Source organism: Aotus nancymaae, unplaced genomic scaffold (genome assembly GCF_030222135.1).
Source record: "Aotus nancymaae isolate 86718 unplaced genomic scaffold, 86718_ANA_hifiasm-v0.15.2.pri h1tg000011l, whole genome shotgun sequence".
Lineage (NCBI taxonomy): Eukaryota > Metazoa > Chordata > Mammalia > Primates > Aotidae > Aotus > Aotus nancymaae.
The window spans coordinates 57166827-57189857 of NW_026988422.1; the positions used below are offsets into that span (position 1 = coordinate 57166827).

The 23031-nt window shown below is 45.4% G+C and overlaps 1 protein-coding gene across 1 annotated transcript in view; it reads right to left on the reverse strand.

Moving 5' to 3' along the window:
- HEATR4 (HEAT repeat containing 4) overlaps positions 1-22818 on the reverse strand; it is a 37668-nt gene extending 14850 nt beyond the window's left edge. Inside the window, exons 1-12 of the mRNA XM_064374491.1 lie at positions 21934-22818; positions 20538-20725; positions 19043-19183; positions 15485-15688; positions 12840-12983; positions 10528-10689; positions 7651-7811; positions 6309-6413; positions 3520-3638; positions 2319-2499; positions 1156-1225; positions 229-418 (exon numbers count right to left, since the gene is read on the reverse strand). Coding sequence (XP_064230561.1) covers positions 229-418; positions 1156-1225; positions 2319-2499; positions 3520-3638; positions 6309-6413; positions 7651-7811; positions 10528-10689; positions 12840-12983; positions 15485-15688; positions 19043-19183; positions 20538-20725; positions 21934-22808 — 2540 coding nt within the window. The 5' untranslated portion in view covers positions 22809-22818. The remainder of the gene's footprint in view (positions 1-228; positions 419-1155; positions 1226-2318; positions 2500-3519; positions 3639-6308; positions 6414-7650; positions 7812-10527; positions 10690-12839; positions 12984-15484; positions 15689-19042; positions 19184-20537; positions 20726-21933) is intronic.
- Between the last annotated feature and the right edge of the window lie 213 nt (positions 22819-23031).

The window sequence follows — 23031 nt, forward strand, 5'->3', positions numbered from 1 at the left end:
CATCTTTGGTGGGGAGAAAAGGTACGTGAACTACATAAACTTGACTTTCAATCTAATTTAGGCCAGTTTTTCTGTTACCCACTTGGGTGAGTGGTGAAAGTGCAGGTGAGTCTGTGCTTTTACTGCTATTAGGCAGCCCGGAAAGAAAGACAGGGACATATTCAATGAACAAAGATGTGAGAGTTGGCAGTATAAGGTCATGGTGGGAGCCAGAGGTTTAGTGCTTACTTTAGAAGAGCATCGTGGTTCTCCAGGAGCAGCACATCTCGGAAGGTGTCCCTGACCCGGTCCCCTTGAAGTTTGAGGGCTAGGATGCTACGGCAAGCTTCCAGTCGTACACCTGGTGACTCTTCATAATGGATAGCCCAGAGCAGAAGATCTGTCAGCTCGGGACTTACTTGCCCAATCTGTCCCAAAGCTGCAGAGATTAGAGGGCAGCATGTCACTGAAGACTGAGCTTACTATATTCTAGCATCCAGAAATAAATTGAGTTTTACAAACAATACCTTCCCTTTAGATGGTAATTAATCACCATTAGAATTTTAGGGATAGGTTAGAGTGGGACATTACCTCCAAAGGATTTCTAGAAGAGGGATGTTCCATCCCATCCTTGCCCATTAGGATATTTGTCTATTTTGGGGATGAAATGTAGGACAGATAACAGAAGACCAGCCTAGTCCTGGCAGGGTGATGGGGAAAGGAGGCACAATTATTTACCTATGTCAAAAAGAGAAGCAATGCCAAAGATTTAATAGAAACTAGGCAGATTAAGGGGCAGGGTTTTAGGTCTGTACCAGTCTTGAAACTGATCCGATTTTTACAGAGCGTAATAGTTGAAATCTCCAAGGAAAGCAAGATGCATCCAGCAGTGGATACCTACTTAGAACTTATCCTTAATTCTGTTGGCAGGGACTGTCTTGTCAGCCCTTTGTTTACCTTAACAAGTTTGACATATACCTAGACTCAGGATCTTTAACTAAAAATTAAAAAGAAGAAAATAATTTTTCTCTTCTCAGACAAGGAACTTCTGAAAAGCTAAGATTATTACCTCTCCTGCACTTCACCCCTTTATTAGAGAGTTTCTGGGGATCAGTTATACTTGCATAGGGGAAGTTATTTAAGGTTGAAGAGTTTGGGGCACTACCTCTATAATACCTCGAATGGCAAAGGCCTTGATTTTCCAGTAAGGATCTCTCTGCATCAGGTTCAGGAGGCATTCAAGCACCTGGAATGGATAAAAGGCAGTGCTGAGTGGGGAGAACCAAGTAAGAATGAACTAGAAACAGCCAGGTGTGGTGGCTCATGCCTGTAATCCCAGCATTTTGGGAGGCCAAGGTGGGCAGATCACTTGAGGGTCAGGAGTTTGAGACCAACCTGACTAACATGGTGAAACCCTGTCTCTACTAAAAATACAAAAATTAGCCAGGCATGGTGGCACATAATCCCAGCTACTCGGGAGGCTGAGGCAGGAGAATCAGTTAAACCCAGGAGGCGGAGATTGTAGTGAGCTGAGATCGTGCCCCTGTACTCCAGTCTGGGTGACATAACAAGACTCTGTCTCAAAAAAACAAAAACAAAACAAAAGAATGAACCAGAAACAGGGACACCACTTATCTCTGAAAGGAGCTATAATTGAAAAAATGACCTATCAATCCTGGCGACAAATGAGCTGGAGCCTAAAGTACCAACCTATATGTATAGTAAATATATTAGCTTAATTATTATCTGGTATTGATTTTCTCAGTCTACAGATCTGTGGCCATATGGCTTATCTTGAACACTTCAAACAGATTTTTCCCTAATAATGGAATTATAAAATTATAACTCCATTTATGGGAGTTGATCCTAAAGCCCATCAGCATCCAGGTAATGAGAAGTTAGTTAACTGAGGTGAGAACAGGATTCAGGGGTGCTCTAGAATGGAAGTCTGGGCTGGCTGGGAGCTAAACCAAGCTTGTCTGACATGCGGCCCAGGACAGCTTTGAATGCAGCCCAACACAAATTTGTGGATTTTGTTAAAACATGAGATTTATGCATGGACCTTTTTTTTTTTTTTTTTTTTTAAGCTCATCAACTATCTTTAGAGTTAGTGTACTTTATGTGTGGCTCAAGACAATTCTTCCAGTGTGGTCCAGGGAAGCCAAAAGACTGGACACCTCTGACATGGTCCTGTTTGAAGTGGCTTGTATACCCCCTTCCCAGTTCCGATCTCTCATTCTGTGTCCCCAAAGAATGTTGTGTATACTGTGCACAACCAGGGAAGGTAATGCTTTCTTCAGGTCAATCAGGTAAGATGAGAATATGTTTCCCTGACTCACCATCTTGTCGCGGATCTGCAGGGCACCAGCTGCCAAACAGGCTGCCTGCCGAACTGCTGTGAAGTCATCAGAGAAGCAGTGCAGGAAGCTTGGGAGAAGCTTGGCAGTCATAAGCTTGAGCTCACCTATCAGGGAGAGAGCTTCCACACGCTCCTGGGAATTTCCTTGACCCAGCTTGACCCTGTAAGGCACAAGTTGCTTTTCTTTCACTTCCTTAAACTTTCAGTACCTAACCCCCAACCCCTACTAATGCCCTCATGATAAAATCCAAGTTCTGCAGGGTGTCAATTCCATTCAGCCTTATGCTCATTGGACAAGTTTTACTGGGTACAGAGCTTGATCATCTTTACTTGAATCCCTTATACATAGCTATTAGGTAATTAGGTAATCCAGGGCCTTCAGTTACAGTGAATGACTGAATAAAGGAAAGTGTCAGCTTGTACCCCTTATCACAGTCAAGTTCTCTTCTCCATTGCCCTTATATGTGCCATGATTATTTCTGCATTTGGCTTCCAGCCTGGAATGCCTATGCAGTCTTTTTCTTTGTTTGTTTAAAGTATTTTTAGAGATAGGGTCTTGCTCTGTTGCCCAGGCTGGTCTTGAACTCCCGACCTCAAGTGAGTCTCCTGCCTCAGCCTGAGTAGCTAGGATTATAGGCACTTACCCAGTGTGCCTAGCTCCTCTGCAGTCTCTCTCTCTCTCTCTTTTTTTTTTTTTTTGAGATAGGGTCTTTCTCTGTTGCCCAGGAATGCAGTGGCATGATGATGGTTCACAACAGCCTTGGACCTTCTGGACCCAGGCAGTCCTCTTGCCTCAGCCTCCCAAGTAGCTGGGACAACAGGCATACACCACCACACCAGGTAATTTTTTTTAATTAATTAATTTTTTTTGAGATGGAGTCTTGCTCTGTCGCCAGGCTGGAGTGCAGTGGCATGATCTCGGCTTATTGCAACCTCTGCCTCCCAGGTTCAAGTGATTCTCCCGCCTCAGCCTCCTGAGTAGCTGGGACTACAGGCGCACGCCACCATGCCCAGCTAATTTTTGTGTTTTTAGTAGAGAAATACAACAAATGCTGGGTGGCTGGATCCCAGGCCCCCTAAACACTTATTTTTTTTTTTATTTTTTAAATTTTTTCCTGTCATAATCAAGTCTCACTAAACACTTCTTAGAAGAGTGTCTCCTCACATTGACTGGGTCTTACCTGATTATGTCGTGCACCTCTTTCCCAAGGCTCATTTGCCCCAGCGCTTGCGCAGCTGCTCGCCTCACTTCCTTATGCCAGTCATTCCACATCAGCTGGATCAACTTATGTTTCATATCCTATAAATAGGTATGATGATTAGCTATCACTTATTGAACATTAATTTTGTGCTTGGCATTATGCTGTTTTTTATTCTTTTTTTACTCACCACTGTACTAACGAGGATTGTACTGAGTGTTTTTGCCCATCCTTTACTCTCCTAAAGAATCCAGTGGGGTAGATGTTACTTACTATCATTTATAGATGACAGAATGGAGGCTTTGACCAACTTGTCCAAGGTTAGCCTGGTGAGTGCTGGAACCAGGACTCAAACCCAGCTCTCTCTCCCAAGCTCATCCTTTAAACTATATAGTGTCAGTGCCAACATCATCTGTACCTAGGAGACTTAAAATTTGAAAGTGATACTTGATGAGGTGACCAGTTCATTGCAGTTTGCCTGGGACTTTCCTGGTTTTAGTACTGAAAGTCCCATGGTCTGGACAAACCAGAACAGTTGGTCACTCTATAAGTGCACTTGTCTCAGAGAGGAATGGTCAAAGATTACTACACGATAATTGCGTAAATGTGCCCACGCTGTTCTCCCTGCTAGACGCATCTCCCTTCTCTACTCCTACCTGGCACTTGATGTCTTTGTACTCTTCCTTTAGGATTTAGCTCCAAAGCGTCTCCTTACTATCACACTGAAATTTTATTGAAAATTTAAAAAAATAAAATAAAGACATCTTCTTAGTGAAGTCTTCTTTGCCCCTTGTAAGCACAGGAAATCCCCACAACACCTATAGTTGCTTCTGTTTTAGCTATTTATAACATTTATCAAGGGAAGACTTATCCCTGCACCCCCAGCGGTAGCACAGTGCCTGGTGCATCAGATGCGGTTAGAAACTGCATGCTTACTGAATGAGTGAAAAGACTCATAGACACACTGCCTTTCTTAGCTCCAGCAGTCTGCCATGAGATCCTCATCATCTTCACCTCAGCCCCTGCTAGCTCTGCATGTCATTTTACTTTTTGTTGGCAATTCTAAGTGACAAGCTCCAAAGAGGTAAAGGTACAAATGAATTGGATGTTGTTAAAACTATATTGTTAAAATGCAGATTCTGATTGAGCCGGGCTAAGTTGAGATTTTTGCATTTCTAAAAAACTCCTAGGTGACGCCTGCGCTGCTGGTCCAGGACTTTAGCAGCAGGGTGCTATTGCACTTGAGACAGAATCACTCAAGTCCAAAACCTTTTCATGTGAAGACTGTACTGAGTGGCCAGATTTTGTGCTTCCCATATCAAAATGTCAGGATTACAGAGTGGAGGGTGTTCACTTATCATGGGAATGGCAATGTTCTGGACTATTCTGGAGATACCCACTGTTATAAGGAAAAGATGAAGTAGCACTAGGAAGAAGGGAAAGATCCCATTTGGACAGCTGAAGATGATTGGAAAATAATGGCAAAAACAAGGTGTTGCCTGGAATTCCCTCTTTAGTTCTAGCTGAGCCCCACACTTCTTCACAGACCTTTTTTTTTTTTTTTTTTTTTTAGATGGAGTCTACCTCTTTTACCCAGGCTGAAATGCAGTGGTGTGATCTTGGCTCACTGAAACCTCCACCTCCGCCTTCCAGATTCAAGCGATTCTCCTGCCTCAGACTCCCGAGTAGCTGGGATTACAGGCATGCGCCACCATGTCCAGCTAATTTTTGTATTTTTAGTAGAGACAGGGTTTTGCCATGAAGGCCAGTCTGGTTTTGAACTCCTGGTCTCAAATGATCCACCTGCCTTGCCTCCCAAAGTGCTGGGATTACAGGCATGAGCCACCGCGCCTCTTCACAGAACTTTAACCAATAAGTTTAGCCCACACGTATCTCTCTCTTTCTGAAAAGTTTTAAAAGAGTACCTTATATTTATTGCTTGTTCTTGAATCATCTGTATATATTGGTCTTGTTGTTCCTACCATAGTGTTAATTTTGTGAAAGCTGGGACTATGTTTTTTGTTGTTGTTTTGAGACAGAGTCTCGCTCTGTTGTCCAGGCTGGAGTGCAGTGGTGTGATACTGGCTCACTGCAACCTCCGCCTCCCGGGTTCAAGCGATTCTCATGCCTCAGCCTCCCAAGTAGCTAGAATTACAGGTGCATGCCACCACACCTGGCTACTTTTTGCATTTTAGTAGACATGGGGTTTCACCATGTTGGCCAGGCTGGTCTCAAACTCCTCACCTCAGGTGATCTACCTGCCTCGGCCTCCCAAAGTACTGAGATTACAGGTGTGAGCCACTGTGCCCGGCTGGGACTATGTTTTATATGTGTGTGTTGAACACTCAGAGAACCAGCACAGACACTCCTGTAGATGGGTTTTTGGGTAGTTTAAGTCAGTGCTTCTAGAACGGTCTTTGATGAAGGACCAATTTGCGGGGGGAATGCGCCATTGACTGATGAAGTCTGTTGATGTTGAGGCAATGTCAAATTACTATAAAAGTTTCTAAACTCCTGTCAGTTTTTGTGCTATTTCATTGTGGATCAGTTACCAACAGTTTGTGGACTACCACCGCATTGAGAAGCATTGGCTTCACAGACAGACATGTTGTCATTTGAAGATAATTCTGGGCTAGACGTAAGAAGTAGTGATGTGGGAACAGAGATCTGTTTGGTAGGTATGGGATACTAGATAGCAGCAAAAAGTAGAAGGCCTCTGTAGCTCAGCCTCTCTTAGGTTTTCTGTCCTGGAGAAAAAGAAAGAGGTTTACCAAGCAGACATTTCCGCTGATCCGGGAGAAAGCCTGGCAGGCCACAATGCGGTTCCTCCATTGATGGCTGTTCAGCTCCACAGCAAGCATGGTGTGTATCAGCGTCTGAGGAAATGGAAGACTTGTATGGATATTCACAATCACTGTTAGAGATACTAGAACCTTGAAGTTACATTCTGACATGGCATCCTGCATAATTAATGTCACCAGGGTTTACAAGAGATAGGGCATGTTTCCATCTCAGCAAGCTGACTCTGGGATCATAAATTAGGGAACAAAATACAAATTTAAAAATCTAAACAGAAAACTGAGACCTTTGTTTCCTAACTTTAAATATTTTTACCCCTTAAATGATTTTTATATGCCTCGATCTTGTAACTTTCACATTGCTATTGAAAGTAACTGACCACAATGTAGGTCTCTGCAGTTTACACTGGTAAACTTCTAGCAGAAGCAAATTCTACGTGCCACAACTCTTCTTCCATATGCAAACAGAGACAATTTGCAACCCAATTCTCACTTTTCTCTCAGCTAACTGTTGTGACTTCCCCTTGTATATACCTCTACACCCATGTTTACTCATGCTTATTCCACCTTATGCTTGAGATCATCAACCCAACCAGCTGCATTTTATTTAACTAATTAATTAATTATTTGAGACAGGGTCTTACTCTGTCACTTAGGCTGGCATACAGTGGTGCAATCTCAGCTCGCTGCAGCCTTAAACCTGCCAGGCTCAAGTGATCCTCCCACCTCAGCCTCCTGAGTAGCTAGGATTACAAGCATACACCACCATGCCTGTCTAATTTTGTTTCTTTTTTTGTAGAGACAGGGTCTCACTATATTGCCCAGGCTGGTCTTGAACTCCTGGACTAAATAGATGCTCTTAGCCTCCCAAAGTGCTGGGATTACAGGCGTGAGCCACCGTGCCCGGCCCAGCTGCATTTTATTTTATTTCATTTTACTTTATTTTATTTTATTTGTTTGAGATAGAGTCTTGCTCTATTTACTAGGCTGGAATGTAGTAGCGTGATCTCAGCTCACTGCTCAAGCAATTCTCATGCCTTACCCTCCTGAGTAGCTGGGACTACAGGTGTGCGCCACTGCACCTGGCTAACTTTTGTATTTTCAGTAGATACGGGGTTTCACCCGTGTTGGTCAGTCTGGTCTCGAACTCCTGGCCTCAAGTGATCCATCTGCCTTGGCCTCCCAAAGTGTTGGGATTACAGGGGTGAGCCACTGCCCCTGGCCCCAGTTGCATTTTAGATTGCTTACATTCACTGACCTTAAAGATCTAATTGTTCCCCAAAACTGTTTCTCTGACCCTGTAATGGACACATACTGTCTTCTCACTCAGATGGCTCAGGAGGATATAAGACTGTTCCTCGGTGTCCTCATTCTTCTTTGTAAACAGCTGGTGGAGGATCCTGTTAATCACAGAGTAAGTGGCAGTACCTTCCAGAGCCAAGCACTGAGCTGCAGCCCAGCTATCCACACTGTTACCTGCCACAGTTGGGTGAAAAAGAGTTCAGAATGGTGATGTGTTTTCCCCCTTTGGATTGATACCCAAGGCTGCTACCCACCTGAACCTCACTTCCTTATACCCCACTCAGTCTACAAATTCAGTTTCTTATTTACTTATTTATATATTTTTTGAGACTGAGTCTTGCTCTGTTGCCCAGGCTGGAGTGCAATGGCGTGATCTCGGCTCATTACAACCTCTGCCTCCCAGGTTCAAGCAATTCTCCCGCCTCAGCCTCCCGAGTAGCTGGGATTACAGGAGCCCGCCACTATGCCCGGCTAATTTTTGTATTTTTAGTAGATACGGAGTTTCACCATGTTGATCAGGCTGGTCTTGAATTCCTGACCTCAGGTGATCCACTCAACTCGGCCTCCCAAAGTGCTGGGATTATAGGCGTGAGCCACTACACCCGGCACAACTTCTTATTTAAACCATATTTAGAAGAATTATATTGGCTGGGCACAGTGGCTCACGCCTGTAATCCCAGCACTTTGGGAGGCCAAAGCAGGTGGATCACCTAAGGTTAGGAATTCGAGACCAGCCTGGCCAACATGGTAAAACCCTGTCTCTACAAAAAATACAAAAATTAGCTGGGCATGGTGGTACATGCCTGTAATCCCAGCTATTCGGAAGGCTGAGGCAGGAGAATTGCTTGAACCTGGGAGGTGGAGGTTGCAGTGAGCCAAGATCACACCATTGCACTCCAGCCTGGGCAACAAGAGTGAAACTCTGTCTTAAAAAAAAAAAAAAAAAAGAATCGTATCAAGATTTAAAATATAAACTAAAAATCTCAACCTGAAAAGTTAAATCCTAATGGCTCTTGTTAGGAAACAGAGCCATAAGGCATTTTAGCCTAGCTGAGAGATGCAGTTGTTTTCCCCCTAAAGATTAGGAAGGCTGGGGTGAGAGGTTTTCTTAATACAGAGGAATTAGCCAGGCGCAGTGGCTCACGCCTGTAATCCCAACACTTTGGGAGGCCAAGGTGGGTGGATCACGAGGTCAAGAGATCGAGATCATCCTGGTCAACATGGTGAAACCCCGTCTCTACTTAAAATACAAAAAATTAGCTGGGCATCGTGGTGCGTGCCTGTAATCCCAGCTACTCAGGAGGCTGAGGCAGGAGAATTGCCTGAACCCAGGAGGTAGAGGTTGCGGTGAGCCGAGATCGTGCCATTGCACTCCAGCCTGAGTAACAAGAGCGAAACTCTGTCTGAAAAAAAAAAAAATACAGAGGAATTAAACTGTTGAGTATCTATGTGCAGAAGGCCAAACCAGTCAGCCAGTTTTCCTTGTCAAGGCAAAGAACAGCCTATCTCTTGGAGATAGCACTTAGGCACCCTGGGCCTATCATCTTAGAGCCTTTTTGGTTATATAACTCTAAGAACATGTGGACAGGGCCTGGAAGTTAATGTGCAAGAAATGAAAGACGTGTTCAGGCGGTAATGTTTTTTTTTTTTTTTTGAAATTTTCTAAGAGTACTGGTTGGGTGTGGTGGCTCATGCCTGTAATCCCAGCACTTTGGGAGGCTGAGGTGAGTGGATCATGAGGTCAGGAGATCAAGACCATCCTGGCTAATACAGCAAAACCCCATATCTACTAAAAATACCAAAAACCAGTCAGGCATGGTGGCATGTGCCTGTAGTTCCAGCTACTAAGGAGGCTGAGGCAGGAGAATTGCTTGAACCTGGGAGGCAGAGGTTGCAGTGAGCCGAGATCGCACCACTGCACTCCAGCCTGGGTAACAGAGCGAGACTCCATCTCAAAAAAAAAAAAGTATTTAATATTTTTATGTCATCTTTTCAATGAAAATGTGAAAGAAGTCATGGTCTCTAATCAAGTGCATCTATTAAAAGTTTAGTCCACACTGGGTGGAGTGGCTCACGCCTATAATCCCAGCACTTTGGGAGGCCCAGGTGGGCAGATCACCTGAAGTCAGGAGTTTGAGACCAGCCTGACCAACATGGAGAAACCCCATCTCTACTAAAAATATAAAATTAGCCAGGCGTGGTGGTGCATGCCTGTAATCCCAGTTATTTGGAAGGCTGAGGCAGGAGAATTGCTTGAACCTGGGAGGCGGAGGTTGTGGTAAGCGGAGATCGTGCCATTGCAGTCCAGCCTGGGCAACAAGAGCTAGACTCTATCTCAAAAAAAAAAAAAAAAAAATTAGTCCAGCTACCACTTGGTGGCAGTGTACCTGTTTTGTTAAAGTACCTAGGAGGAAGAGCAAATTTTCTTTTTTCTTTTTTTTAGAGACCGTCTTGCTTTGTCACCCAGGTTGGAGTACAGTGGCACCGTCACAGCTTACTGCAGCTTCAACTCCCTGGTCTCAAGCCAACTCTCATAAGCATGTATATGTAGGCCTGCCTCAGCATCCCAGGTAGCTGGGTCTACAGGAACACATTACCACACCTCTAATTTTTAAATTTTTTTTATAGAGATGTGGTCTTGTTATGTTGCCCAGGCTGGTTTAGATCTCCTAGGCTCAGGCAATCTTCTTGCCTTGACCTCCCAAAGTTCTGGGATTACAGGTGTGAGCAACAGTGTCTGGCCCTAATTTTCAGATATTCTAACAGAAATCCAAATCCAATACAGCAGACAACACAGAGCATGATAGTGGAGAGGAAAGGACTGGGAAAGCTGAAAGTGAGATGTCTCTTTATCCCATATTTCCAGGTCAGAAGTAACAGAGTTACTCACCCTTCAGAAGGGCAGTCTGCATGATGTTCCGGGCAAGGGGATTATGTGACTGTATGGCATATTGGCATATTGCTGCTGCCATCCGCACATTGGCATTCTTGTCACAAAGAGCAGCCTCTAGGGCAGGCAGTAGAACCTCTGGCAAGTCCTGGATAGTCTTGCCTGTGATCAAAAGAGCCAGGTAAGATAGTACTAGCCCCTTTGCTTTTCTCACACACAGCTTCCTTTCCACAACCACGTGGTGGCCAACCTCAGTCCCAGTTGCAGTTGCTTAGGGCTATGTAATATAATTACAGTTTAGCTGAGCCCTTGAGATGGGCAGGACTTTATGCTCAAAAGGGTTAAAGCTCACCTCTGTGCTGGTATGCCAGTTCCAATCCTTTATCATCTGTCCTCTAAAGAGCTATAGTCAAACTGAAGAAGAATATTTCCAGTGAGGCTACAGTGAACTACACCATTAGTTTTAGTGATTAAAAGCAACCAATTTGCCCCAGGAGCCTTTATATTTTTAAGAACAATTATATTTAGGTAGTGCTTTGCCATTTACTTATATAATATAGTGTTTTCACATTGATTATCTCACTGTCTTCCAACCTTGGTTGAATTAGGCAAGGCAGGTATCATTGCAGAGCTCACCAGGGAGTCATTTTTGGTTCAACTAAACATTAAAGTTCATTAGACTGTCATGGCCCATATATGGCAGCAGAAGCATATGGGGACTGTCATGGCCCATATATGGCAGCAGAAGCATATGGGACAGAACCTTAGTTTGTCAACAGGGCAGCAGCATCAGGCATCCCTTTTGGCTGGAGTACCATTATTATTATTATTTTGAGACAGAGTTTTTGTTCTTGTTGCCAAGGCTGGAGTGCAATGGTGCAGTCTTGGCTCACTGCAACCTCCGCCTCCTGGTTTCAAGTGATTCTCCTGCCTCAGCCTCCCAAGTAGCTGGGACTATAGGCACCTGCCACCACGCATGGCTAATTTTTTTATTTTTAGTAGAGACGAGGTTTCACCATGTTGGCCAGGCTGGTCTCAAACTCTTGACCTCAGGTGATCCACCCGCTTTGCCCTCCCAAAGTGCTAGGATTACAGGTGTGAGCCACTGCGCCCGGCCTTGGCTGGAGTTCTTGAGGCTGTCTTGAGCATTCCACAAAGCCCTTTGGGGACAGCACAGGAGCCTGTTCATTCACTGGGTAAATTTATGCTTTACAGGAACTAATACTCTTATGAAAACTCCATAGACACAATTCTAGGGTCCAAAAAAGGCCTGCCTAAGTTACAGCATCCAGGGAGGCCCAAACTATGGTGTCCCTATCAAGTATTTACATTTCACTTATAGTTGTTCCCAGTCCCAATGTAATGTATCAGTCAGAGTTTATATCATAACCAGTGTTGCCTATAAAGATAGTTCTTACAAGGTTTTTAGGGGAATAGGTGGGCATTTAACTGAAGCTCAAATTCTCAAGTAGGAAGGGGAAAGGTTTTATTAATCTCTTTGTCTACCTCATTTTATAGATAAGGAATTTGAAGCTCAGAGAGGTTAGCTGACTTCCCAGGAAGTGGCACAGCTGAGCCTGTGACTCGTATTTTAAGATTTTGTTGGGCACGGTGGCTCACACCTGTAATCCCAGGACTTTGGGAGGCTGAAGCGAGCAGATCACTTGAGGTCAGGAGTTCGAGAGCAGCCTGGCCAACATGGTGAAATCCTGTCTCTACTAAAAATACAAAAAAATTAGCCGGGCATGGTGGTGCACGCCTGTAGTCCCAGCTACTCGGTAGGCTAAGGCAGGAGAATTGCTTGAACCCAGGAGGCGGAAGTTGCAGTTACGCCACTGCACTCCAGCCTGGACAAGACAGCGAGACTCTGTCTAAAAAAAAAAAAAAAAAAAAAAAAAAAAAGGCATCTTGACTGGGAACAGTGGCTCACACACCTGTAATCCCAGCAGTTTGGGAGATTGAGGTGGGAGAATCATTTGAGGCCAGAAGTTCAAGACTAGACTGGTCAACAAAGCAAGACACAGTCTCTATCAAAAAAAAAAAAAGAATGGGATCTTCAAGGTGGGAAATGTTAACTTCCCTGCAGGCCACTGAGCAAACAAAAGGTGATTAAATGTAGTTCAAAAATTACTGGACTAGAAGTCTGGAATTTTAATCTCATCCCTATTGCTTATAAGCATGTTTATATAGGCCAATCTTGGTTTCCACATTTGTAAAATGATCTCGGATAAGCTTCAGGCCCTTACCACTTCAGATGTTCCATGGCTTTATGAGTTGCTTATGTTCTCAAGCAGTTCAGCTTTGGCTCTCACCTGAGTCCCTCTGGCTGGTGGCAATCCGGGGCCGTTCCACAGCAGCTGTGGCACATGTGGTGATAGCTTGGATCCGAATGCCGTCATGCAGGTCTGCCAAGCTCCGAAGCAGGTTCTCTACTGTCTCATGGTGCCACTCTATGACTGAGCCTCAGTGAGGGAAATGAGAAGAGAACCACCTGGTTAGGATTAGATATGGTGCTGCAGGCAGGTGACAAGAAGTCTGCCTTCACCCAGAATAATTCAAGCAAAACATTAGCTCAGAGACTAAAGGACCCAGAGACAGGGTCTTTAGGGAGTTATTATTATTTTTTTTTTTGAGACGGAGTTTCGCTCTTGTTACTCAGGCTGGAGTGCAATGGCACGATCTTGGCTCACCGCAACCTCCGCCTCCTCGGTTCAGGCAATTCTCCTGCCTCAGCCTCCTGAGTAGCTGGGATTACAGGCACGCGCCACCATGCCCAGCTAATTTTTTGTATCTTTAATAGAGACGGGGTTTCACCATGTTGACCAGGATGGTCTCGATCTCTTGACCTCGTGATCCACCCACCTCGGCCTCCCACAGGCGTGAGCCACTGCACCCTAGGGAGTTATTTCTCTGATGATCCATGTACCCTTTCAGTTAAGTTCCCAGACAAAACTTCTCCCAATCCCATCATATCTATCTCTTTCCTTAAATAACTTTTTGTTGTAACCATCTGGAAAATAAAAGCGACCATAAAACAAAGTAGTTAAGGGTACTTTGTTTTCAGACATACCTGGTTTGGGTTCACAATTATTAGCTGTGTGACCGTGGATAAATTACTTAACCTCTCTGAGCCTGAGATTTCTTATTTGTAATACAGGCATAATACTAGATAGAACCCACATATTGAGTTAATCTTAGTGTTAAATGAGTCAGCTAGACAAAGTGTTTAGCAAAATGCCTGGCAAGATAATAAAGGTTCAATAAATGTTCATTATTGTGGTTTTCATTAGGTTCTTTGTCTTTGAGGGCACTTCCATCTGGCTTTCAACATCTTCCTCATTTTAGTTGCTAACTATTCTTTTGGCAGGTATCAGACTTTTATTTCAAAGCTCCTACTATCTGTAGGTGCTTCCTTCAGTTTTTGTTGTTGTTGTTGATCTGATCCAGTTTACCTAGTGGATCACCTCTCCTTTTCCTGCGCTAAGCTTATCTATCATGTTCTGAAAGCCGGCAGCATTGAGTTCTCAAATACCATAGCTTTCAACAGTCCTTGCCAGGCCATTACTTTGCCCCAGGCACTCAGACTTCTACTCTCATATCTTTGAAGGCAAAGTAGGTATAGGATAGCCCCAACTCTGGGCTGGGTGTGGTGGCTCACACCTGTAATCCCAGCACTTTGGGAGGCCAAGGGGGGCAGATCATGAGGTCAAGAGTTTGAGACCAGCCTGGCCAACATGGTAAAACTCCATCTCTACTAAAAATACAAAAATTAGCCAGGTCCAGTGGTGGGCACCTGTACTCCTAGCTACTTGGGAGGAGGAGGCAGGAGAATTGCTTGAACCTGGGAGGCTGAGGTTGCAGTGAGCTGAGATTGTGCCATTGCACTCCAGGCTGGGTGACAGAACAAGACTCTGTCTTGGGGGAAAAAAAAAAAAAAAAAGAATAGCCCCAACTCTACAAATGAATTTTGGAGAGGGATTGTTTATACTGCAGTCAACTACGACATGGACAATGGTTGGGCAGCATATTTTGTTATTCCCTTCATCCATCATTTACTGAGCATAATGTTTGGAAATTAATAAGATAGAGTGGCCCGGGTGTGGTGGCTTACACTTGCAATCCCAGCACTTTGGGAGGCTGAGGCAGGTGGATCACCTGAAGTCAGGAGTTCAAGACCAGTCTGGCCAACCTGGTGAAATCCTGTCTCTACTAAAAACACAAAAATTAGCCAGACAATATGGCGCATGCATGTAGTCCCAGCTACTCAAGAGGCTGAGGTAGGAGAATCACTTGAACCTGGGAGGTAGAGGTTGCAGTGAGCCAAGATAGAGTGCCATTGCACTCCAGCCTAGATAACAGAGCAAAATTCCATGTTGAAAAAAAAAAAAAAGATAGGGTCCCTGCCTCTGAAGAGTGTTCAGTGTAATGAGTTTCCACAAATTATTGAAGTAATACCCACTTGTGCAAAAAGCACCCAGATATATGTTAACCAAAGTTCATCTAATACCCACTGTGTGAAAGGCTTTTTTTTTTGAGACAGAGTCTTGCTCTGTTGCCCAGGCTGGAATGCAGTGGCACGATCAACCTCTACCTCCCAGGCTCAAGCAATTCTTCTGTCTCAGCCTCTTGAGTAGCTGGGACTACAGGTACATGCCACCACGCCCAGCTAATTTTTGTATTTTCAGTAGAGACAGGGTCTCACCATATTGGCCAGGCTGGTCTTGATCTCCTGACCTCATGATCCACCCACCTCGGCCTCCCAAAGTGCTGAGATTACAGGTGTGAGCCACTATGCCTAGCCCCCAAAGGCTCTTATCTAGTCTAGCCTTAATGAGGCAACCAGATCTTTACATTTCGCAAAGGAGGGATGGATTTTCAAAAATTGAGAAAGCCTAGTCCAAGATCAGAACCACCTCTCACAAATACATACAGTATCTCAGGACCTCCCTTCACTCACTCAGAGCCCAGGCAGTCTTCCATTCCTGCAACATCCTCCGCAGGACCGTCAGTTCCCAGGTTACGTCCTCCTCCAGTAATTGTGCCTGCCTCTTCAATCTCCGGGTCTTAATAGGCACATCCTCCTCACCCACCTGCAGCAGCATATCCTTGTCAGGGGTGGGCAAAGCAGTCCAGCATAGGGCTCCTTGCACAGGTCTGCAAGCTGAGCACCATGGTAGTGTGAGGTCTTCTCACTCCACTGCCCTAGGCCCTGCCACACAGTGGCCCTAGCTTGCATCCCATTCCTATTCCTGACTAATACCAAAGCAAAACAAAACCCTCAAGAGTGAATTTTCCCACGAGTATGTAGGGAACTGAGTACAAGGACACGGAATTATGGACAGTCCTGACCACAGACATGGTAAGCTATCGTGATGATGGAGGCGAGAGATTTGTAGGGGGAAAGTGAGATATCTGCACACCTTTTAAAGGTTATCTTTAGGAACCTAAATCTTTAGGAACACAGTTATGTTTATACACAATGAGATTTGCTCATAAACATCAGTATTTGATATGTTGCAATTTAGTATCATTGGCCATTCATTTCTAACATATTAAGTTTTCCTTTTAACGTTTTTAATTTGGGGAGAGTAATGGTGCTAAAAGATGTAAAATTTTAAAGATTTTAACATCTCTGAGTTTTTCCTCATGACAACAAATTTGAGAACAGAAGAAACCATAAATATTAGATATTTATTTATTTATTTAGAGACCTAGTCTCACACTGTCACCCAGGCTGGAGTGCAATGGTGCAATCTCGGCTCACTGCAACCTCCACTTCCTAGGTTCAGATGATTCTCCTGCCTCAGTCTCCCGAGTAGGTTCGTGCCACCACGCCCAGCTAATTTTTGTATTTTTAGTAAAGACGGGGATTCACCATGTTGGCCAGGCTGGTCTCAAATTCCTGACTTAGTGATCCACCCACCTTGGCCTCCCAAAGTGCTGGGGTTACAGACATGAGTCACTGAGCCTGGCTAGTTATATTTTAAAGCTACAGTTGTTATGTTTTCTGAACTTAATGTTTTTCATGGTGTCAAGTTTAGAAAGCCTCTTTCTCAGAAAAAAGCTGTATGGAGAAGGGGAAGGGAAAATGATAAAAACATTTCCAGACGTACTAAACTCATCATTTATACGCCTATTAGTCTCATGTTCTAATCAGTCACTATCAGCCATTTCTGTTTTTTTCCAAGATTTCATTCCAACTCTTAACATCTTTAGATTTGCTCTGAATCAGTTCTTCCTTTGAGCAAGGAAGGCATAACACAAAAAGAGTCCTGTGAGGCGTGGCATGGTGGCTCACGCCTGTAATCCCAGCACTTTGGGAGGCTGAAGCGGGGGGATCACTTGAGGTTAGGAGTTTGAGACCAGCCTTAGTAACATGGTGAAACCCCGTCTCTACTAAAAATACAAAAATTTGCCAGGCCTGGTGGTGGGCGCCTGTAATCCCAACTACTCGGGCCAAAGCAGAAGAAGTGCTTGAACCAGGGAGGTGGAGTTTGCAGTGAGTTGGGATTGTGCCACTGCACTCCAACCTGGGTGAAAGAGCAAGACTCCATCTCAAGAAAATAAAAAAAGAGTCCTGTGAGACTCCAGAGAAGTTTAGCACAGATGCCCATACATTGCATCTCCTCCAAATGGTCCCCACCAGCTTGGACATGCTGGGGGACTCAGCTACTCTGCTGAGGCCTCCCTCTTTTGCGGGATAGGGTGTGTGCAACTGGGAGCTGTGGAACCACCTCTAACAGGCCAGCTCACACTTTGCCTTGTGACCCTCCCTGACTTCTCCCTCTTGAAGAGGTGAGAATTAGCTGAATTAACCCCATTTCTCCTATATCCCTCTGCTCAAGGAGTTAAAACGGACTTGTGGTGAGAAAGTCTTAGATCTCTGGTATTTAACCCCATAGGAATAAAAAAATACAACTGCCAGCATTTACTTTAGTTCCAGTCCTTTGGGTTATAGATGGATAAAAACACATCCACTAGCCAACTTCCATATCAACAGTCATCTAAAGCAGGGGTCATAACCCTCAGGCCACAGGCCTGTACCAGTTCACGGCCTGTTAGGAACCAGGCCACCACAGCAGGAGGTGAGCGGTAGGCAGGCAAGCATTACTGCTGAGCTCTGCCTCCTGTCAGATCATCAGTGGCATTAGATTGACACAGGAGCGTGAACCCTATTGTGAACTGCACGTGAGGGATCTAGGTTGCACACCCCTTATGACAATCTAATGCCTGATGATCTGAGATGGAACAGTTTCATCCTGAAACCGTCCCCACCCAACTGGTCTGTGGGAAAATTGTCTTCCACGAAACTGGTCCCTGGTGCCAAAAAGGTTGGAGACTGCCAATCTAAAGGGAGCACACAAAGTAATGACTCTTGGCGGGGCACGGTGGCTCATACCTATAATCCCAGCACTTTGTTTGTGAGGCTGAGGTGGGAGGATCCCTTGAGGCTAGGAGTTCAAGACCAGCCTGGGCAACTTTGTGAGACCCTATCTTTAAAAAAGTTAAAAATTAGCTGGTTGTGGGGTGCACACCTGTGACCCTAGGTATTTGAGAAGCTGAGGTGGGAGGATTGCTTGAGCCTGGGAGGTCGAAGCTGCAATGAGCCATGATCATATCACTGCACTCCAGCCTGGGCTACTAAGCAAGACCCTGTCTCCAAAAACAAACAAAAAAAGAACTCTTTCATTTTCTTTGCTTTTTTTTTAATACAGGGTCTCACTCTGTCACTCAGGCTGGAGTGCAGTGGCATGATCAGGGCTCACTGCACCCTCAATATCCCAGACTCAAGTGATCCTCCTACCTCAGACCTCCAGTAGCTGGGACTACAAGTGTGCATCACCACGCCTGGCTTATTTTTTGTATTTTTAGTACAGAGAGGGTTTTGCCATGTTGCCCAGGCTGGTCTCGAACTCCTGGGCTCAAGCAATCCACCTGCCTTGGCCTTCCAAAGTGCTGGCCTTGTACCATAAAACCTATGCTTGGCATATAGGAATAGTGTCATGGTAAATGGAGTCTCCTGGAGGATATGCACATTTTGTTTCATAAGCTAATTTCTTGGCCACCTCCCTTCTCTCTTTGTCTTACAGAGTGAAGAATGATGACCTTGTGAAAGTTCAGGTATAGGTGGGCTGAGTGTGGAGTGGGAGGGTAGAGCCAGCCCAAGGGAAAAGGGCAGAATGCTGGGTCAGGAGTTTGATGCACTTCCCCTATTATTAGCATTGAAATAGAAGCTGCCTTGTTGGTAACTATTGGCCCTAAAACACTTAGTTATACCTAAGTTATATCAGGTCTCAACTCAATGTATGTTCCTGTGAGGCTCTTCCTAGTTACAGTTAGTATTTTATAATATTGTGAGATTATTTTTAGTAGGTAGAAAGGGGATTGCCTAGATGCTAATGGTGCCTCAGTCCATGAACTGGGAGCGCTAGCACATGAATGGGGGGTAATGATGGGAAGTAGCCACATTCCCATTTTTAACCCCTGCCTTCCCCATTATCAGCTTCCTCCTTACGTGCTTCAGGAATTGCCTGGGCACTCCACTTTTCTGGAGTTTCAGGGAAGACCTTAGATAGCTGCTTGTTATACTGATTTAGGTTTTCCAGGAGAATCTGTTCTCTCTTTGCACCAATCTGGTGGATGATCTGGACTTCATCTGTGAACAGATAAAGAAATAGTGAGTTCCCTAAAACCTCCCTCTTTCCTTTCTTCCTGGGTTCCCAATCACCAGGATCAGACTCAACTTCCTTTTACCCTAATCTAAGCCCCTAGGATCCATGACTAACATACTCTGGGGCATCCTTTGAAGGTGACCATTGCTTAGAAATATCACAGTGATAAGTCACCGTAGTGTCTGTGGGAAAAAAAAAGTCATAGCTAGTCGCCTCATTAGAGGTCTGGGAGCCAAGGATGGTGTTTTTTTTCCTAAGGCAGAACCCAGGGCCGGGTGCTGTGGCTCACACCTGTAATCTCAGCACTTTGGGATGCCGAGGCGGGTGGATCACTTGTGGTCAGGAGTTCGAGACCAGCCTGGGCAACATTGTGAGACCCTGTCTCTACAAAAATTAGCTGGGTGCAACTACTCGGGAGGCTGAGGCAGGAGTATCTATTGAATCTAGGAGGTGGCGGTTGCAGTGAAGATAGCACCACTGCACTCCAGCGTAAGCAATGGGAGTGAAACCCTGTTTCAAAAAAAAGAAAAGAACCTATATAACCACTTAGAGGCCTTACCCCTTACGAAAAGCTAGATACTAAAAAAGAGGCACCTTATTGATTCCATGAGTCATGAATCCTTAGAGTAATTTTGTTAAACACTTTGAGAAGACTTTCAGCTGCAGCAGTTTAGGAACAAGATGGGGCTTGGGAAGAAGAAACAGCTTGGAACACGAAGGCCTAGATCAGGTATCCTGGAAGCCCAGGCATCTAAAGGACAGCAGCAGGGAAGGGGAAGGTGGTGAACATTTACTGAACACCTTAGACAGTGGACAAGAAGCATTACAGGTGCTTTCTTATCTACTCAAAGTGCATTTTTGTTAGTATCACTTCATAAATAAGGTACTTATGGATCAGAGGGATTATATAATTTACTGAAAGTTACTAAAAAATACTGAGCCAGGATTTAAACCCCAATGTGCCTGACTCCAAAGCCCTAATTTTTTCCAACATAGCACATTGGTGGGAGAATATTTCAAAGTGAGAGAAGGGAGAAGGGTAGACAGAGAAGAGATTGTTTTTTCCCAGTCTTGCCTACTTTACAGTTCCATCCTTCATTGTCGCTTTAATAAGATGGAGGGACAGATAAAGCAGGGAGAGAGAACAGTTCCCTCCCTATTAGATATCATTCCCAACCCGACTCCTGTGCTAGTATGGGTGCTGGGTCATGAACATGAAAACCAGGGTCATCCAGGGCCTCTTGTCCATACCCACAACTGTTTCTAGGCCCCAGTGACCTTCCATCTCCCTGGCCCATGTCCTCCTCTGCCCCTACCACAGGGGCCCAGCTCTATTACCAAAGTAAATCTCCTGTTCAAAGGTGTTGTCTGTGGAGTAGGCAAACTTTCCAGCTTGGTGATTCACCTGGCGAAAGTAGCTCTGGTTTTGGGGCTGGGAGATGCTCATCTTTTCATGGATATCCTCAGTGGTCTTGTTGCCGGGCATGATTTCAACTGTCTCTGCTTGTGGGAAGTAACTGGGCAATCTTGGCAAGGGTGAGAAAGGAGGGAAAAGTGGGAAAGAGTAGGAGGTGGATCCCCCTTTCCATTAGATCCACAGCTCATTTCCTTTCCTCTTTAAGCTCAGCTCTTACACACGTGAACGTTGCAGAACACCTATTTTAACTTTTAGCCTTGTCCCCATGGTGCCAGTTGAATGTGGAGGTGCCAGAAGGGCCTGTCTACAGCCGCCTTGCCCAGCTATTGAAGGATCCACACCTTCTGCAGCCACCAGGCAGCATGGCAAAGCGGCTGTGCTCCAGCATAACCCTTTCTTAACATTCGTGCCCTTAGAGGCTGCATGGCCTTGGGGAAGGGAACCCACCTCCTACGTCATCCCACTCTGTCTATTCTGTGTGTGGTTATTTAATGTCCATCCACCTGCTGGACAGGCTGTAAGCTCCTTAAAGGTGCATGTCTGTGTCTGTCGCTTTTACATTGTATTCCCAGCACTTTGCAGAGTACATGGAAAGTAGCAAGAACATAGTTTATATTTGTCTAACAAATGAATAAATGGATTTCCACTTATTTTTAGTTCACTCTTGGGAATCAGGGATAGTGTAATAGCTCATCTTCCCTCTAGCTATAAATGAGATGGAAGCAATCTGAGAAACAGGTACTCATCTTTTTCTCTCAGGTTGTCTGGTTCTCTGTCCTGTAGCTAGTCAGTTTTTGAGTCAGTGACACCCTGGTTCCTTATTCAGAGTGAGGCAGGACCACTCAGTGCTATGAGGTTCTTGCCTCATAGGATACATTTCTGGGAGCACCTAGATGGTAACTAGACCAGCAGTCTGATGGCTAAGTCTGCTGGAGAAGGTTGGGAACCAATCCCTTTAAGAGCAGTGGTTCCCAGCTGGGAATGATTTTGTCCCTCTTGGAGACACTTGGCAGTGTCTGAGACATCTTTGGTCATCACAGCTAGGAGGTTGTGCTCTGATGAGTATAAGTCAGGGATGCTGCTAGCATCCTATAATGCATAGGGCAGCTCCCACAACAAAAATTATCCAACCCAGAATGTCAGCAGTGCAGACTGAGAAACCTTACTTTGCAGAGCTCTCAGAGAGCAGGCTGCTGGTGGAGAACATGAGGCTGATGGGAGAGTGCATTCCGAAATCGGAAGTGTGAGTCCACCTGGGAGTCCCTGAAGGGGAGTCAGGGATTATCAAGGGTGTGCTTGGGGCCCTGGCCAGTATACCTGTAGTAAGCAGGAAGCAGCAGTTCTGGCTTTTTCTTTTCCTGTGGGGGAGGGATGACACCTTGATTCTCAAACTCTGCTGTCTCTTCTGCCTCCAGCTGTTTCAGGAGCTCCAGGTCGCTGGAGGAGGTAAGCTCATCCCAGATGTGACTCCAGTTGTACTGCTGGCGCAGGAAGCTCTGCCACTTGCTGGGGGATGCCCCAGGCCTTTGAGGACGCTTGTTCTGGATCCACTGGGCTGTGCGCTTGTTCAGCTTTTCCAGCACAGTGTCCTCCCATGCTCTGGCCTCCTTCTCAGGAGGCGAAAGCCAGGCTTCTTTGTCCTCCAGGTTCACATCTGGAGAAGGCGGCCGACCTAGACTATCTGGATGCATGCAGGGACACTGGATGGGAGGGCGGGGTGATTCCCAGACAGCGCCTGCTGGCTTTAATTTCTTCAGCTTCTTTTCAGGATTGGCAGAGCTTTCTGTCTTCGCCGCCAGGGAGGTGTCTCCTGCTAAGGGACTTGAGGAACCCAGGAACTTGAAGCTAACAGGTTTCTGAGGCCAGGCCTTCCTGATCCGGGGAGTGGGGATGATGCCATCGGTGTTGTAGAGGTGGTCAAAGCTGTACTGGCTGTAAGGAATGCTGGGCAGCCCTCGCTGCAACACCACCTCCTGAGAGAAGGTAAGGTTTGCAGCAGCCATTTTCAAATATTGGCTCTTGCGGTGTAGACAGTGCTGTGAGCTGACCTGAGGCACACTGGCGGCAGAGGCACACTCCTCCTTGCCTTTCAGTTTTGAGTAGTTTAAAGTCATGCCCCATCCCAGCTGTGGGGGCAGTGACTGATAGAAGCAATGAGGGAGAAAGGTCTTTTCCTTCTGGGTCCTGGCCATACTGCTTCCCAGCAAATGCTTCCTTCCACACTGCCTGGCCCAGAGGCAAGGCCTGGAGATGACGCCAGGCACCTGTTAAGGGAATGGGAGGAACTGATGAGAACTCTAGGTCAGCAGAAATTGGTAGCCCATAGCAGTTCAGAAAGAGAATAATGTGAAAAACAGATGGAAAGGGGGTGGGGAAAAAACCACATGAATTAGAACAAAAGAAGAAAATGGTGCA